This window comes from Homalodisca vitripennis, chromosome 6 (genome assembly GCF_021130785.1).
Source record: "Homalodisca vitripennis isolate AUS2020 chromosome 6, UT_GWSS_2.1, whole genome shotgun sequence".
Classification (NCBI taxonomy): Eukaryota; Metazoa; Arthropoda; class Insecta; order Hemiptera; family Cicadellidae; genus Homalodisca; species Homalodisca vitripennis.
Genome location: NC_060212.1, coordinates 87,003,999 through 87,021,680, shown reverse-complemented (window position 1 = coordinate 87,021,680; position 17,682 = coordinate 87,003,999). Strand labels below are relative to the sequence as shown.

Genomic DNA, 17,682 nt, shown 5'->3' with positions numbered 1-17,682 from the left:
TTCCGCATATGTTTTCACTGTAATAAACAGTGTGTGGATATGTTTACTGGGCTTTCAGGTGACCCCTCAGTTTCCATGGAGAAATCTGGCAACTTGTGCCATATTTCACACTCCCAGAATTCCTATGTCTGCTAAAGGTGTGGCAGCCATATTTTGTTAAGGCCAGTGGGGGTCAAGGGGGTTGACCAGTGATCAGTGTTTTCTACGGTAGTGTAAAGTGCTAAAAAATAAGATTGATTTTCTGAAAATCGAGTGTGTTTGTGTAACTACGTGTTATTAATTTGTCTTGAGTGAATTTCTAAACTCGGATGCCATCCCTAACCTATGTATGTTGGCCATGGTGAAGGAGTCAATATTCCATTTTCTTTTATCAATTAATAAGGCCTAACCTAAATTTGGTATTTATGTCTAATTTTGGTGACATCATAATGAATTCTGCAGTATATAATTGTTTTACTTTGGGTGATCCTACTTACAAATATTGATCGGCCTAAATTAAGATGAGCACTGAGCTATCTTTAATACATTATATAGCCTCCTATTCTCTTCTGGACATTACCATCTGCAGTTTTGAATGGCCCATGGTTATTGGTGTAGACATATTTAGTTTTGACTATTACCTACATGAAATTACTGTGTTATGTACTACAGTGTCCCTGCAGCCAAGAACATTAAATTAGTTAATTCTTTTTTAAGCTAGCCAATGTAAGACCTACTTGAAACATTTGCTAGATAGTAAAGAGCTTGAGATAAGTCCAGACAGAACAGTTAAAGGCTATTATATGAATAATGTTATTAGCTTACTATCCTACACAAATCCATGAAATTCTTAATATACTATGTGGCTATAGTGAATTTATGTAACCTATTGCAGGTCCAACATTAAGTTTACAATGTTTAATATCTAGATAACAAGGCTTAAACTGTTATATGTTCTAAAATTATTCTCACATCAAAACTATGTTGTTTTCAAAATTTCATGAAAAATACATAATAATAAGGCCAGAAAAATAAGGTCATTATTATTTTGTAGTTGCCAGACATATAACTTGTTTTTAAACTACAGTAGAGCTAATGAGAAACTACACTAGAGTTAATAGTCATTAGACCTTTGTGTGTAACCCATTAAAGAGGTAGCAATGTATATTCAGTCCATTCATCCAATTTACTTGAATAAAAATACAACACAAACTTTTGTAGGATCGTATCCTGTTAGGAGAGCCTGGTTAGTAAATTTTAAGGGTGTAGTGTACTAAGTGGCCACCACGATAATCAAGTCATTGTTACTTCAGACTGTCTAAACTTCCGAACAATACTAAGACAAAATGTTAAACTGTATTACTTTAATGTGTTTCAAATGATAGCCTATACTAGTAGTTATAGTTTAGCTATGTTTTTTGTATTCAAAACAAAGTAATGTATATTTTTTTGAGGTAGGCTAAGGGTAGGGTATGATAAGCGGACCCGGTTTTTATATCGAAATTGGCAAACGATATTAGGCCTACTTAATCATAACCATCGATTAATTATTTTGAACTATTAACTTAAATAATCTATATCAACAGCTGTAAACACTTTCAAATAATACACATAGGGTAATATTTCAATTTTACATAAGTAATTTTAATTATTAAAAATGGCAGTCAATTTTAAAAAACTACACGACATTGCTTTGAAAGATAATACATGCTTTTCATGGCTTCAACATGTTGGACTTGTACTGAAAAACCCATTAGTGAAATTTGTGGGAAAGAAACAACTGTAACTGTGAGAGGAGCAAATATGATCGTCTTCAGTTTTCCTAATTTTGGTTATAATAATTTTTAAATTCATATTTTAATTTAAAACATATGATTGTTATTAAGGACTATAGATAATTTTATATCAATAGATAGTCTAGGATTTGAGATGCGAATATTAGATATTGATGACTGAATTCTTCGATATAAAAATACGGGTCCGCTTATAGTAGGTACTCTAACCGTAGGCTAATTAAAAACATGGTGAAGAACTAAGTTAATGCTATTATATAAGACGGGTTACACATTAACTGAAGACATCAATTTGCAAGTTCATCACCATTACTTAATACCTCATGAATGATTTCATTTTGTTTGAATTCATTTCTAACAATATTGTTATTTAATATAATTTAAAAAGCTAGCAATAATTAATTGTAAATGACCACAATAAGAATATTTTTATGTTGGTGATTTAGGTATTTCTAATCAATAATTTTGATTGCTGATTCGATTGTCGTGGTGGCCACTAATTGTACTACATCTATTTTAATTTCAATAGATCCAATAGATTTGGTTTAACAAATTTTTGGTCTATAAATTAAAAAATTATCTTGAAATACGGAGTTATAGCATATTTAATAATTAACAAACACTTCCTGATTAGTGGAGGAAATAGTACCTCTTTTTTATTTACTAGGAGTCTTTGTAATGAAAATGATACGTCTGTAATAATTTAGTATTGTACGTTACCACTTTATTTACAGAAATAAATGTTTAAGAAATAATACACTTTTTTTATTTGTTCAATACAAATCTTGCACAGAACTTTTCCTAAAAATGTTAGAAGTAAGTTAATTGTAATGTTATTTGAATAAACCTCTCATTCATTTAGATGGGAACATATTCAACTGCTTGAAACAAACTGGTACTGATAAGATTTCTTAATGGGACAATTAGATTTACTAATATACAAGCACTATATAATCATTGCTAGAAAATTATCGAAACAATTATATTCATATACATAAACTCATTTCTTTAATCTGTAATCCATGAATTAGTCCAATTTTTATTTGTAATTGTTAAATATTTTGTTAGGTGGCGAATTTGAATTTAATAACCAAACAAGAAAACAAATAAAAAAGGATCATCGTAAGGCTCTAATAAAGCGCTTAATATTCCACTCACAGGAATTGAACATTTCTACATGTTAAGCTACTGAGCTATGTTTGTAAATTTTAGTTTTCCTGTAAAATATTTTTGGACTCTTTCTAGTGGTCAACGAATACAAAGAATGGGTTATCAGATGGCATTTGGTTTTGGAAAATTAAACCTATTAGATCATGTAAAAATAAAATCATTGTAACTATTCTCGTATAGATCCAAGAACCTGAATCTAACACCAATAATCACGATTTAAAAGTGTTCTACACAATGGAATGGACTTAAACGTTCGAGTGGTATGAGTTGAGAAAGGGACCTGTGCAGAGGACTTGAAGATGTGCAGTATGATGATGCATGGAAAAGTGGGAGACAAAGTACTTGTAGTGTCCGGATGTTGGTATTACTGCGTTGTTCGCTGCTAATGTGCACCAATGTCTGACGTGGCCACCAAGCTGTCGGCTCAGGCTGACTCCACCCCTCATACAGGTATTTCAATTTGTGTATGAACATGTATGAATGTATCCACTAAAGTATCAGATACCTAAATTCTAATTTTTTTAAATTTATGTTCTACCAGATTCTTGTTCTGTGAGTACCCGATTCTGTATTATCTGTTTAATCATTCATTGTAAATCTTTTTTCCAAATGATTCAGTGTTTTAATTTTCACACTTTCTATGTTTTAACTTTACATACTTGTGCAAAAATAGAACATTTTTCAGTTCAGTTGTTATCATTCAATGCCTAGTGCTTTAATGTGTACAGGCCTCCTAATCATAATGTTTACTATATTTATTTTGTAAATTTTTAATTTTGTTGTTATTACAATGACACAGCAAAAAGTAAAAATAAATGTTAAGTATAGAAGTGTATTATACAGGAAACATAATTTTATAGGCGTAATTTATCTTATATTTTTAAATTTAAGATCTTGCTGTACAACAAGTATAAATATCTGGTCTATATTTACTGAATCTTCACATGAGACTGAGTGTGTTAGCACAGCTAAATAACATTATACAATTATACACATTAACTATACAAGCATTGCTTTTTAACATCATACTCTAGATAAAGTAGTATTGCTATTTAAAATCGAATATAATTTCATATTACATATTGCCACCAAGTAGTTTGCTCTCTTCTCACAAGATATCACCACTATTCAGGTATAATTTCGTTTCTGTTGTCGGTGAAATTATGGGGGTGTAATAATTTTACTTTGAAGACTGCAGTTTTCCTCAACACTGCAGTTGAGGAAGGTGCAAATAAACAGATGATTGGCTTTGTAAGTCATAAATATTTGTTATATGTTGAATATTAAATTAAAAAATTATATGTATGTAAATGTGTATGTATGTATAGAGAGTACTTTGTTATGTTTTTAATTCATACATTATATTTATGTTTAGAACTTTGTCCCAAGTGTTTTAACAACATAGAATGTCTCTTTAAAAATTTTAAGGCTCAATAAGATAAACATGACTTAAATCAAATTTCCATTGCATAGGTACAACACTATAATTATGTACTCTAGTCAGTAAAATTTTAACCAAATATTAAAAAAAATGTTTTTTTACTGTTCTGTCTATATTATTAAACTTTTACCCTTTATACAAACAGTTTTCAGTACACATTTAGAAGAGTATTAAGAGATTATCTATTCTGAGACGTTTAAAGATGATGCCATGCAATCTCTTAAGGACTAGATGCATCTCTTATCAAATAAATCTGCCTAACAAAGGAGAATACTTCTCTGAAATTGTACTTCTGTTATACATGCTGTTCCTTAAAAAAAGACACATACATTAAAATATTGAATTGGCATCTCCAACCCACAGAGTGTAACTTGTCTGACAGTTTGTGTTTAAGTATTAAAGTCAAAGTCCAACACCTGTCTTAATTTACTCACCTAACATAACATAATTTTTTCAGGATAACATTTTTTCATCCAAAAAGTTAAACTGAAAAGATAGAGATTTCTAGATGTTACATACAAATGCAAGAAAGCAATACCTGAAAGTGCCAAATAGAAAACTGGGTTAAGACTTAAGAGAACTGGGTGACTAATTATATATAAATTTCCAGTGAAAGAAAACGGCTTTTACACAATAAAGTAAAATTTAAGAGAGATAAAAACTTTCTTAAATATGTAAAATTGGTATATAAATAATATAGGTAAATAAAAAATTTTTGCTAAAGTAATGACTATTAATAATGTTATCTGTAAAACTGAAAACAAATCTAAGGCATCTTGTTATATTGTTAATAAAAAATACGTACATCAATATAACACACAGTACAATGCTAAAAGTAAATACACACTTTTAAGTCTAAATTATAATATACTGAGGAATCTATTGGAATTTTTTAATATATTTAGTGAATTATTTGTAAATACAGTTTCAAATTTAAATATACCAATCTGCTCATTCTTCTTTTGAGGATTATACTAACAGGAGAGGCTGTTTCCTCTTTTCTTTGGATCCAACTAATAAATAAGAAGTCAGTAACATTATATTATGTGTAAAAATGACTTTATAGGTGGGCTAGGATGAAATTCTTATTAATATTACTAACAAAACTTTTCAGGCTATAATGAAACCACTCACTTTAATTATAAATCAAAGTGTGGAAACTGGTTTTATCCTGGATAAGTTAAACTGTTCTCAAATTACTCTGATTTTAAAAGAAGGGAAAAATCAGATATAGCCTAAAGAACTACTGTCCGGTATCAATCCTTTGTAGCTTCTCTAAGATATTTGAAAACTAATTAAATATTTTTAAAATTACAATCTATTTTATATTTATCAATTGGATTGAGAGAGGGAATTGCACTAGGTCAACATTAACTCTTTTTGTGAATAAAGTGACTGACGCCTTGAAGAGATCACGGATTACTCGTGGAGTGTTCTGTGACCTGTCAAAGGCTTTCCATTGTGTTGACCATTTGATCTTTTATCCAAATTAAAGTAGGTGTACCTTCAAATATCATTGTTTAATATCAAGGATAAGAGGTTACTGTTTTTCTTTGATTTATTCTTAAACCTTTAAAATAGAAATCAAAAGACAGTGAACTATCTACAAAAATGGAGTGAAATATATGTCTGATTTAAAACAAAACTTCTTTTGGAGTTCCAAAGGGAGTCTGCTGTGCTTGGTTCTTTTCCTTTTCAACCTTTATAAATGACCTGCCATTTGCTATCAATATTTTGCCAAAAATATACATTTTAACATGTCTCATGAAGTAACCTTACATTGGAAAATGTGGAATTTTGTTTAAAGCCAATGGTCTCCAATTTTTAGCACATACAGTTTCTGCTGTTTCTATATTACTATATTCTGTTTTATCGCATACGTTTTTTAAGTATTTCTATAGATCAAAATTTGAACTGCAAAAATCATTTAAATAATCTTTAAAATAACCAGGATCAATGTCACTTGCATTTCTACAATTAGAATAATATTGTGTGAAGCAATGAGAATCATTCTTCTGTCAAATCATGCCTGGCATTATACTTCGGACCAGGCTTCTGGTATTGAACCTGTTTTTTGATCACAAAAGAGGATGAGAACAATTTTAAATTTGAGTCACTGAACTTCAGGTAAACAGTACTTTAGGAATTCACAAATAATGATCCTTACTGTTACATACATGTTAAAAATATTTAGTTAATTATAGCACGAGAAATCAAATTGACTTAAGATTACCTTCTCATCATTAAACATTTTTTTTTTAAGTTCCCAATATACAGGGTTGAAACAGTACAATAATCTACCTAATTACTACAAAGAAACTTCTAATGAGCAATAAAAAAAAAATTAATAGAAAAATCTTATTACTATAATTAGTGAATATCAGTTACTGTACGATAAGCCTAATTGATTTCACTTGCTTCAGTGTTTTAATTGTCACTGAACTGTGAATTTTACTTTATATGTAAAAATATTATTTGGTTTTGTTTGATAAGTGAAAGAAAATTTGTGATATAAACTATAGAATATTGACTGTTGATTATTAATATTATTGAGTATGTGTATGTGTGTGGTAACATTTGCATCTGTCCTGTATTGCACTATTATGATGAGAGAATTTTGAGTGCAATAAATTTTACTATATGCTATTCTATTTAACTATAAATTCGTAAAATTCTAATTGAAGTTTTGTGGAACAGGACTCAGGTGATATGAGCATACATTGCTGATAAAACTAGACTACTTTGCAGGGCACTTTGTGATCATTAAAAGTGCCTTACGGATTACCATACTCAAACGATTGTTGGCTTTTTGTAGGGGAGCAACGTCTCAGACAACTAGAAGCCATCTTCCTGGGTGGTCCAATTCAAGGACAAGGGAGATGCTTCAGTATAGAGACACTGTTGGATATATTACTAATTCTTTATGATGAGTGCTGCAATTCTTCTCTTAGGAGAGAGAAAACCGTCTCAGATTTTATTGAGTTTGGTAAGTTTTCATATTGGCGTAAATTTTTAATTTTAATTTTTATTAGATATATTATTAATTGAAACTTATTTTTCAAAATGAGTATTTAGTTGCAATTTTTTAATTAATTATAATTATAATAATGCTCTCTTTATTTATTTCTGTTTTCATTGTAGGAGAGTGAAGGTAGTAGTGAAAAAAATTGTTGGTGGAGAAAAGTGTCAAGCAAAAGAGTTAAACATTGATATTACTGTAAAACTCTGGAGTTATAAATTAAAGTTATTTTGAAATTGAGTTTTGTGTAAGGTGTGTGAGGGTTTAATGTAGGAGAAATATCAAGATCAGAAAGTCCCTCCCACCAAGTTTGGCCATTTTTATTACTATACTAAACTGTACTATAATGTTGTAGTATAAGATGACTATAATTCCTATTCAATGGTAATGGCTTTGAAATAAACAAATAAACATGTACAAGTAATATGTTTAGTTGGCAAATTAGCTTTACCTTTTGAGAAAAAATAACTTTTACAATTTTACATAAAGATCTCGATCTAACCTCTCTTCTAGGAAAAGTTAAAGAAACATAAAATACATCAAATTAATAATTACAGGTTTGCATTATTCTCTCAAACAAAAAAAAAAAAAAAAAAAAAAAAAAAAAAAAAAAAAAAAAAAAAAAAAAAAAAAAAAAAAAAAAAAAAAAAAAAAAATTTAAAATATTTACTTCTAATCTGATACAATATTATGTGTTCAAAGTTAGTTCAGATATTTTATTTTTTAAGCATATTTTGAACAAAAACTTTTAAATTTTCATGTAATTACTATTAAAACTATATTGTTCATGTTTTCAATTCATATTTACTTCCTTAGAGTATGCACTACATAATTCGTAAACTTTCATATTGTGTAAATAAAAAGGTCTAATGAATTTATTAGAATCATAATATTTATAAGAAGCTCGAAGCTTCTTTGATGCAGTTTTGCATGGTTTTACACTAAATTGCTTTATGTAAAGTTTTTATGAAAGTAATAAAAACTATCCTAAAAAAACACTTTAAGGTATTGAATTAATGTTTGTGTTCAATAATATTAAGTTGAATCAAATAAATGCCAATTTTTAAGTGATCCTAATTTTGACCAAAGTATGATCAATTGGATTTTGGTTTTTTTTTATAGGAATAATTTGTAATATTCCAATTAATTCCAAAAGACTTTAAATAACCAAAGATTTAAATTTCAGTGAAACCAGTTGCAACATGTGTAAAGAGCTTGCGTCTCTCCCGAGAAGACTTTGAGATAATCAAGGTGATTGGTCGAGGTGCGTTCGGTGAAGTATGTGTTGTTAAAATGAAAGGAACTGACAAAGTATTTGCCATGAAAATTCTCAACAAGTGGGAGATGTTGAAACGTGCTGAGACTGCATGTTTCCAGGTCAGTAATTACACAGGTTATATTAATGTAGGTCTAGTTACAAGCTGCATGTATTATATATGTGTGGATGTTTAAAATTTGGAATTAAAAGTAATAGATGTGAGATACTGTAGTAGCATATATTGACACAATTTGTTTCTTACTCGAGTCAGAGGGTTCTGTTTGGTTTAACCTCTTAACTGCTGTTGTCTTTTTAATACTTTAAAAAGCTGTAGTTCCCTTAGAGGTGTACATACATGTTAAAATGTATCTTGACATTCTGGTGTTCTTTATTATTGTTATTGAACTGTCAATGAAGTGGAGTGCTATTGTGGATATTATGATTTGAATACTGATACCAATTTTTCAACAATAATTTTTAGTTATGCAACATTGTGCTATGGAATTATGCTAAGATGAATTGACATCATTGTTTATACTGTCTGTAAATATATTTTACAAATATTTTCCTGCCTCAACTAAATGTTGTGTTTAAAGTATTTAGTGTACAATTAAACCGTTGTAAACACAAAAATGTTGTATATTATAAACAAAAGCTTTAAATAGATAATGCTGACAGAACACTACCATGACATTCCTCACATAAAAAAATTGCAACTTTATAAACATTGCATTTGAAAGTTTTTTATGTCTAGAGGGGATTGTATTTTTTTATATTTTTGTACTAGTGACAATAGTCTTCAAAAAGCAGCTGATACAATCACCTCTCCACTGTCGACTAAAGTTAACATTTTATATATTTTCATATCATGAGATCACTGGCAAGAACTTTGTAGATGTATTAAGATTTATTATATGATATATAAACATATTATCTTATCGAACATCCATGATTAACCGTAGTTGTAAAATGTAATTGAGACAGCATACATATCACTGAGTTAAATATTTATTTTATGTTGTATTATGTAACAACCCACAGGGTATTTCCAAATTACTTTTATAAACCATATGATATGGTTTATTGTTTCATCAAACACAGGTTTGAGAATATTTTGTTACTCACATAAGTTTACCACATATAAGTTTTTCTTATTAAATAATTTAATATATCTGACACTCTTCAAGTGTTTCTTTTTAAATTTAAAATAGATGTTTTCTTTGTTAACACAATATTATAAACAACAAACCAGTTGTATCATTATCCATTTCAAGACAGGCAGACATTGAAAATTTCTATATCAAAATAATTCAGTTGCTGTAATTTTATCAGAACTAAAAAGGTATAACCACTTTGGCTATATTACCTTAAATCCAGTGATAGCATTTTAAAGCAGTTGAGTGCAGATAAAGGAATTATATTATTATTAATGATAACACATCCGGTAGAAAGTCTTGAACATTGTAAATATTAGATAATAATTTGTGTAAATCACTCATGGCAGTAAGGTATTTTAGGTATTTTGATGAACATGTTATTTTTACATGGACATCTAAAAATTATATATTTTTCATTTTATAAAAAAAAAACCAAAGTTATGAAAATCTGTCAAGTGGTTATTGAACAAAATTCTTTACGAAAAGCTTGCAAATATACCAAAATCATTCTGGCAATTGTAGGGGGTACCATAGCAAAATAGTTACAGCACTCAAGAGTTAAAAAAGGTACATTTACATTATTCATGCTTAAATTTGTATTACTACAGGAAAACATATTTAAAATTTCCACTCAATTGGTGAATCACTTGATTCACTTAATAATTTAGTGAAAAAAGTTGGGTAAAAGAGAAATGTATTATTTATGTTTATTGCAACTGTTAACAAAAGTTTGATTGAATAATCAAGACTCTCCGGTTTGTGTATCCTATGTAATTTGGATACATAATAAATAATAATTTTAGTTGAGCTCCTTTACAGAAACATATTACCATGCTGAAATAAATGTAGTAACCATTTCCAAATTACGTGGTATGAAATTTTTCTGATATGAAATTATTCATCCATAATGATAACGGAGCTGTCTGAAACTTCACTTATCAGCTCATTAACAAGTCTCCAATTAGAGCATTTAGGAATTTCTGCTATCATTTTGATTTGATTTGAGGAAAGTTCAGACCACAAATTGTCATAATGTGAAGTATAAATGAGTGATGAGCTCATACTAAATAGAATGAGCTATTCAGTTAGCTATTTTTAAACAGAATGCTTAATAGTATTTTAAATTCAATTTTTGTGTTTTTAATTCTAAATATATACAATTTACACTCATCTGCCTCCAAGGGCCTGAAAGCCTTCCATCCATTCAGTTTAAAGGGGATCGGCCTCTCCTTTTGTTTAAAAAGAATATAAACATTTTTCAAGTTTAATCTCTCAATGAGATTTAACGTTACATGGACACACCAACTTAGCCTACAACCGCATGTGGTGTGATTTACGGAATCACTACTTTATCGCGTGATTGTAAAAAGCTGTTAATGCTAACAGTTACTGAATGCTAGTAACAAGTAAGAAATTGCTGTAGCTGGTAGCTACTTCTTTGTTGATAATATACTTTGAAACTAGTATTGTGACTGTGAATTATATTGCTCAAAATGGTTTAAAAAAATTTAAAATACGATTTAAAAAATAAAGTCATACTTAAAAATCTATTAAATTTTTGGATATATTTTCTGTGGATATATACATGTATAATATACAGAAGCAAGAATCGCTATTCTTTTCTCACCTGAATAACTCATAATATACCTAACAAGTCGACTTGCAAAATCACGGAGTAACAGATTAAAATCACAGTTATTGAAAAGTAACAGTAGTAGTTATACCTGCTACTGGAATAAAGCAGGTAAGCCCATCAAACCATGTCATGTTGTTCTATCTTACAGCCAATTCTTAAATGATTTCTTTTAAGTAACCAAACGAGAACATTATTAAAAAAAAAATTTGTGTGTTGTTTTGTAGTTTTTTTATTTTACTGAATATTTACATTATTTAACAGGCTTCTTTCAGATTACTGTAGTTATAACAGCGTGAATAAAAAAAGTCGTAAGGCTTATTTACTGGAACATATTTGGTGTTTTTTTTTCTGTTAGTGAAATTAATTTTGTTCTAGAAAAGTGATATATCATCACAGAACTCTAATACATTGTAAAACAGAGTTCAGGACAGTGAAATTATCCAATGGATGAAGTGTTCTTTGTTGTCTGATGGTAATACATAATTGTAAGCATAAACAATCATTATTGCTATAGATTTGTTGTGAATATTTCATTAAAACAATAAATTATTAAAATGTAATCAACGCTTCAAAATGTGTACTTAAACATTCTGTGATACGCATAAGAATAGTTACATATTGACATGTGCAATGGGGATTCTTTCAGTTTTTTATTTGTGTTGTATTAAAAAATAGAGTAATCAGACAGTAAAATAAATATCCTTACTACTATACCATAGTTTATGCATTAATATATTTAATGCAGTTAACAAGTAAAACTGTAGAAGAAAATAAATTAAAATACTATGTTATTCTCAGTTACAGTAATTGACGCAACATGTGTAGGAGGGAATCATATTCCTCAACATCAAAATTCTGTCATTAACTTTTCACTCTCTAATTATATAACTAAATTTCTAATACAAGTTCTCCTCCTTCTAATTTCTTGTTAATTTAAAAAAAAGTTATGGAAACCAGTAAAACAACATAAAAGTCCACAAACAAAAACATTACACTATAACACGCACAAACAGGAAACACCGCTAATCAACATTTCATTGTCTGCCTGTTGATTCCAAATGTTCAAGTTCAACTGAAAATGTAAGATTGGTGCGCAGTTAGCGTGTATGAAAGATGTCACCCTCCAATAATTGCGTATTCTGATACAGGACAAAAAATACATTCTGAGCGAGGAGTCCCTACCTTGCGTGTCACATAGTTTTAATAAAACATCTACGTTCACTTTGTTCAAGAAAGTAAGGGGTCACTATGCAAACTGAAACAAATGTACCAAAGGGTTATGCGTAATGCAACAGATTCCCAAACTTTCATGTAATTGTGTGTCTTATTTAGATGTAGTATACTTGATCTACATCATCAATGTGTGTTTAATCTTGCAGGAGGAGCGTGATGTCCTGGTGTATGGTGATAGAAGGTGGATCACCAACTTACATTATGCTTTTCAAGACGATAATAATCTGGTATGTATATATTTAAATATGTCTGTAGAAAACCTTAAAAGGCTATCTTAATTAAATTTGTTTTTCGAAATTTGGCATAATTGATATTTGATCTTGTCTATACCAGTTAAGAATAGAGTAGGTTTTGTCAGAATTATCGTATTACTCCTTTAGTTAGTATTTATTTTTTAAATATTGAAATTGGTTAAAATAGAAAAAGTAGAAGTGTTGCATATTAAGGGGTAGCTAAGGGTGAATCAGTATTATCAGTTTGTTCAGTAGTTAGTAAAAACAACACATTTCCAATGTTATTTTATTTTTAAGATGAGACCTTTGAAAGAAAGGGTCAGCCGACTCTACATTTTTTATTGCAAGTACTATTAAAATAGCATATGGTTGTAATGGTGTAAATATGTAAATACAAAAATATTTCAGCCAGTATAAAAACATTATATGGAATTACAGTTTAGTTTTTTAATTTAAAAAGTTGAGTGGAATTTTCAATAGGGCCTTCTTCACTATTACCATCAAAAGCCTCCTCCCAAAAATAAAATAATATTGGAAAAGTGTTGTTTTTACTAATTTGAAATTATTAGTTTTATATTATTTCCAATTGCTAAAAGAGTCTTCAATTAGCTCATCTTCTTGGATGTATACAATTAAAATGACAACATGAAGAATTTTCAATTTTATTGTTTGCAACCCTAAATGTAGACTTATGATGATTGGTATAATCACAAAACTATATGCCATGCAAAAATTTTGTTTTTCTAATATCTACTATCAAGTACTAAAAATCTAATTATTTAAGCTTATGTCATAGTAGTACGAAATTTCAAATAAGCTGTAGTTTTGGAGGAAACTAAATTTTTGTGGTTGCTTTTAAAGACATTTCTTAAAAGTGCCTGTTAACTGTTTGTGTGTTAAGCAATGGTGTGATTCACACACTAGGACCATTTGCTTGAATTATTGTATTAATTGTTTTAGGGCCTACCCAATATAGAAATCTTGTAGTCCAAATGACTCATCGATTTTAAGAAAAGTGTTAGAAATAAAGTAATAATTCACCTTGTTTTAAATAACAGAGCAATATACTTCTTCCCAGTTTTTTTTTTTTTTTTTTTTTTTTTTTTTTTTTTTTTTTTTTTTTTTTTTTTTTTTTTTTTTTTTTTACATATTGTATTAACATATAGATAACCATATTGATAAACTGCTAGAATGTTGTAGATATGAGCTAGCTAATGTAATTAGCCTAATTTGATTTTCTGAACAGATTCTGAGTAGGAAATTTACATTCACACAATTCAGACATCTTTTGTAGAGACAATGTAATAACAATTTGTTATTTGAATGAACTTTTCTAATAGCATTGAAACTGCACAATACAATACAATATTACCTTCTTTATATCCTTGTCAATTTAGAACATTCACTCACTAAAATTGTGTAACAGTATTGTCTGAAGGCAAATCATAACAATAAATACAAACTGTTTACACCAATGGAGCAAATAGTAAAAAAAATGTAATTTTTACAAATTATACTTAGATTTTAGAGTGTTTAATACAAACAAGATTTTCGTATTCATTAGATAAACTTTTAGAATTATCAACCATATCTATCTTTGGTAGGTTTCAAAAAAATCTCTAAATGTGACTTACAAATTTGTTTGGAATATTACACGCACTTAAGAAGTACAAACACACGCTCGTTGGGAAGTCATCTGGACGAGACTGGTCCATTTCTAGTGAAAATTCTAAATACATTCCAAAAAGTCACTAAAACATTCATTAAATGCTCTTTTTTGTTTTATCTCTAGTCTCATTTTAATAATTTTGGTATATTCTAAGTAATTACTGCTTATTATATTATAGTGTCCATGTCTGAAATTAATTAGATTTTGAATTTATAAATTTACAAAACCTTCAATTTAATTTTCCCATTTACCCTTAATTAGTAGGGCAATTGCAGAGTAGAAAATGAGTAAGAACTTTTTTCATATATAAGTTCGTTTGGATGTAAATCCCTCTTGTTCTGATATGCTGTAAAGAATCCATCTGTTCTGATGAAAATAGTAAAACACGTACTTGACATCACCATCTGTCATTTACTCAGTCTTTATCATTTACTTTATTTAGGAAGCAATAAAAATATATTTGATTCTCTCTCTCATGCAGGCAGAATAGTTTTACAACGAGAGATCTGTTACAGTATCTGGTGATGGACTATTACTGTGGTGGGGATTTGCTAACACTTCTCAGCAAGTTCGATGATCGTCTCCCAGAAGACATGGCACGCTTCTATATCGCAGAGATGGTTCTGGCCATCAGTTCCATACACACTCTGCGCTACGTCCACAGGTGAATTATCTGTAGTACATTTGCCCTGTCGAAATATAACCTCTTATTTGTTTGGAAAAAATCTACAGCATGTCCCAACATTTTTTTGTAATATACTAAACTTGGAAACTTCTTTATGTTGATTATCTAGACATCAATCACGTTTGAATCAAACAGTTATGGAACTACATCAACATTTAATCTAAATTAGATATTTTTGCAAATAAGGTGTCTACATAGTATTTTGAATCTTCACTACAATGATACAGTTAAGAACAAATTTTATAGTGTGGGTATTATGACAGTTTATAGCCATTACATCTATTAGGCTATTCTTCACTCAAAAAATAGAAGCCAACAAACCCTTTGCTAGGCAGCAATAAACTTTTTCTACACTGGTAATGTAGTGACTGTCACGTAAATTAGGTATTTTAAAAGCAACTTATTCTTAAGCAAGTATTAAATTCAAACAATCTTGTACCCTTATCAAAAATTTAAAATATTAGAAAATTATGAAATTGTCTTAAGGATTACTTATCATATTGAAATAACTTTGTAAAGTTTCAAAGAAGTTGTTATGTTGCAATGTATTAATTACATTAATTTTAGTAAATTTATTATGTTGTGATGTAATTTTAGTATACTTTAGTAGAGTAACACGTAGACACTGTTTATGTACTGTACTTCAACTATGTTTGAATAAAGTATATTTCAATTCAATACAATTAGACATTGAAATTTCATGTTTCCATGTTTTCTAGTTGTGTGAAATGATGTGCATATTCTTAACATTGTATCTAAAGAGTTAAAATGGTGCAATCAATTTTGGGTTTGGAAAAATTTTTTATGTTGTATTCACAGACCTTTAACTTCTCTAAATACAGAAAAAGTGGAAACATTTTTGTAACATTCCACGTGAAGTTACAGACATTTAAAGTTGGAAATTCAGGCGATTTTGTGTAACCTGGACTAAATATATATAATCAACCTTCTTTAAAATTACAATAGAATTGCCTTTGTTCAAAGGCAATATCACAGTTTGATCATTATTTTGAAGTGACCTAATTGCTTTTCATTCAGCATGAGATATATTTTTGGATTTAGTCTATAATAGTAGGGTTTTTTAAACGAGAAAAAACATTTTTTTTGTATATTTGTTTGGGGCACTTTTTTATTGTGTAATACCTCCTAAAATATGCCTCCAGTAGATTTTTGATAACTTTTATCAAGTTTTAGGGGGGTTGCTGCTAAGGCTTAAAAGATTACTTTTTTGGATAAAAAAGTAAAAAATCTGAATTTTTTGTAGAAACCAAATGTTGATCTTTTTTAAATAACCTCATCTCTACAGGCCTCCTTAGACTTTAAAGTTTACTTAAAAAATTACATTACTTTATTAATTATGCTAGTGGCAAGTTTTTTAAATTGTAAAAAGAACGGTAGTAGTGGGAAAAAAAAAAAAAAAAAAAAAAAAAACCACATATATTTGCAAAGAACGTATCTCTATTTAGTAACAACATTTCTACATAAATTACAAAATTTTGTTAATGGTTTTAGTTTCTAAGACATTTAACCCTTTAGGTGGTGGTCATTTGTGGTCTCAGTGGCAGGCTGTTTTCGGGTAAATTGCCGTGATCGTTAAACTTATTTTTAGAAAATATTGTCTAAGTCATAACCTAGCAACATTATATATTTTTGTTTTCCTTATGAACTATAGAATAAGAATAAATATGATATTTGGTTCCTTATTTTTATTTTCAAATGAATATCATTGTAGATGTGTAAAGATTTTCTTTTAGAAAAAATAATTTTTACGTTCTACTCTCCGTCACTTTGAAACTACTGAAGCTACAAAATAATGTCATATTCACAGAATATGCACAATTTTATTCTAAACAAATTACTTTCTATGCATTTTTTTCTATTTACAAGAACAAAAAAGTTAGATGGGAAAAACTAAATCTATATACAAACTGTTTATTTTTTATTTTTTTTTACTCCGAGTCACTAGATGGGGCTTGTCTTTTCCTCCCATAGTGTAGGGCCTATAATAGTGGTTTAGTTTGTCATGGCACAGTATATTTCGTAAATATAAAACAGGAATTGTCTTATCGCAAACCCCTCCCCATCCTCAGAGGTCAAAGTCGAGCGGTCTAGTAGATAACGTGACTACAGAATCTTACCGCCCGTTCAGCTGGTGCGCCGCATTCTTGTACTTTCGTGCCGAAGTGTCTGTCGAGTGCGTCGCTTTGTTGTACTTCCGTGTTTTACTGTGTGTGTAATAGATTAGTGATGGGTGACACATGAGAATTTGGGATTTACCCAGGAGCGAAGAGGGGACCATTCGTTTTTTACAAGATCATGACTAGTTGCCTAAATTTAAAATATTCGTGGCGGTCGGCAGTTGCGGCTGAAGGCGGAAATCCACTACACTCACTCATCCTTGATATTGCT

At 29.2% G+C, this 17,682-nt stretch overlaps 1 protein-coding gene across 7 annotated transcripts in view; it reads left to right on the top strand.

Moving 5' to 3' along the window:
- Nucleotides 1-105: 105 nt before the first annotated feature.
- Nucleotides 106-17,682, top strand: part of LOC124364524 (serine/threonine-protein kinase Genghis Khan) — an 89,531-nt gene continuing 71,954 nt past the window's right edge. For 2 of the 7 annotated variants that reach the window (XM_046820079.1, XM_046820078.1), the window contains exons 1-6: nt 133-326; nt 3,123-3,392; nt 7,199-7,369; nt 8,589-8,779; nt 12,833-12,913; nt 15,104-15,252. In XM_046820079.1, the coding sequence (XP_046676035.1) occupies nt 3,338-3,392; nt 7,199-7,369; nt 8,589-8,779; nt 12,833-12,913; nt 15,104-15,252 (647 nt within the window). In that variant the 5' untranslated portion in view covers nt 133-326; nt 3,123-3,337. Of the gene's footprint in view, nt 327-3,122; nt 3,393-7,198; nt 7,370-8,588; nt 8,780-12,832; nt 12,914-15,103; nt 15,253-17,682 lie in introns of all 7 variants that reach the window. The other 5 variants (XM_046820075.1, XM_046820074.1, XM_046820076.1 and 2 more) reach the window with 5 other exon arrangements.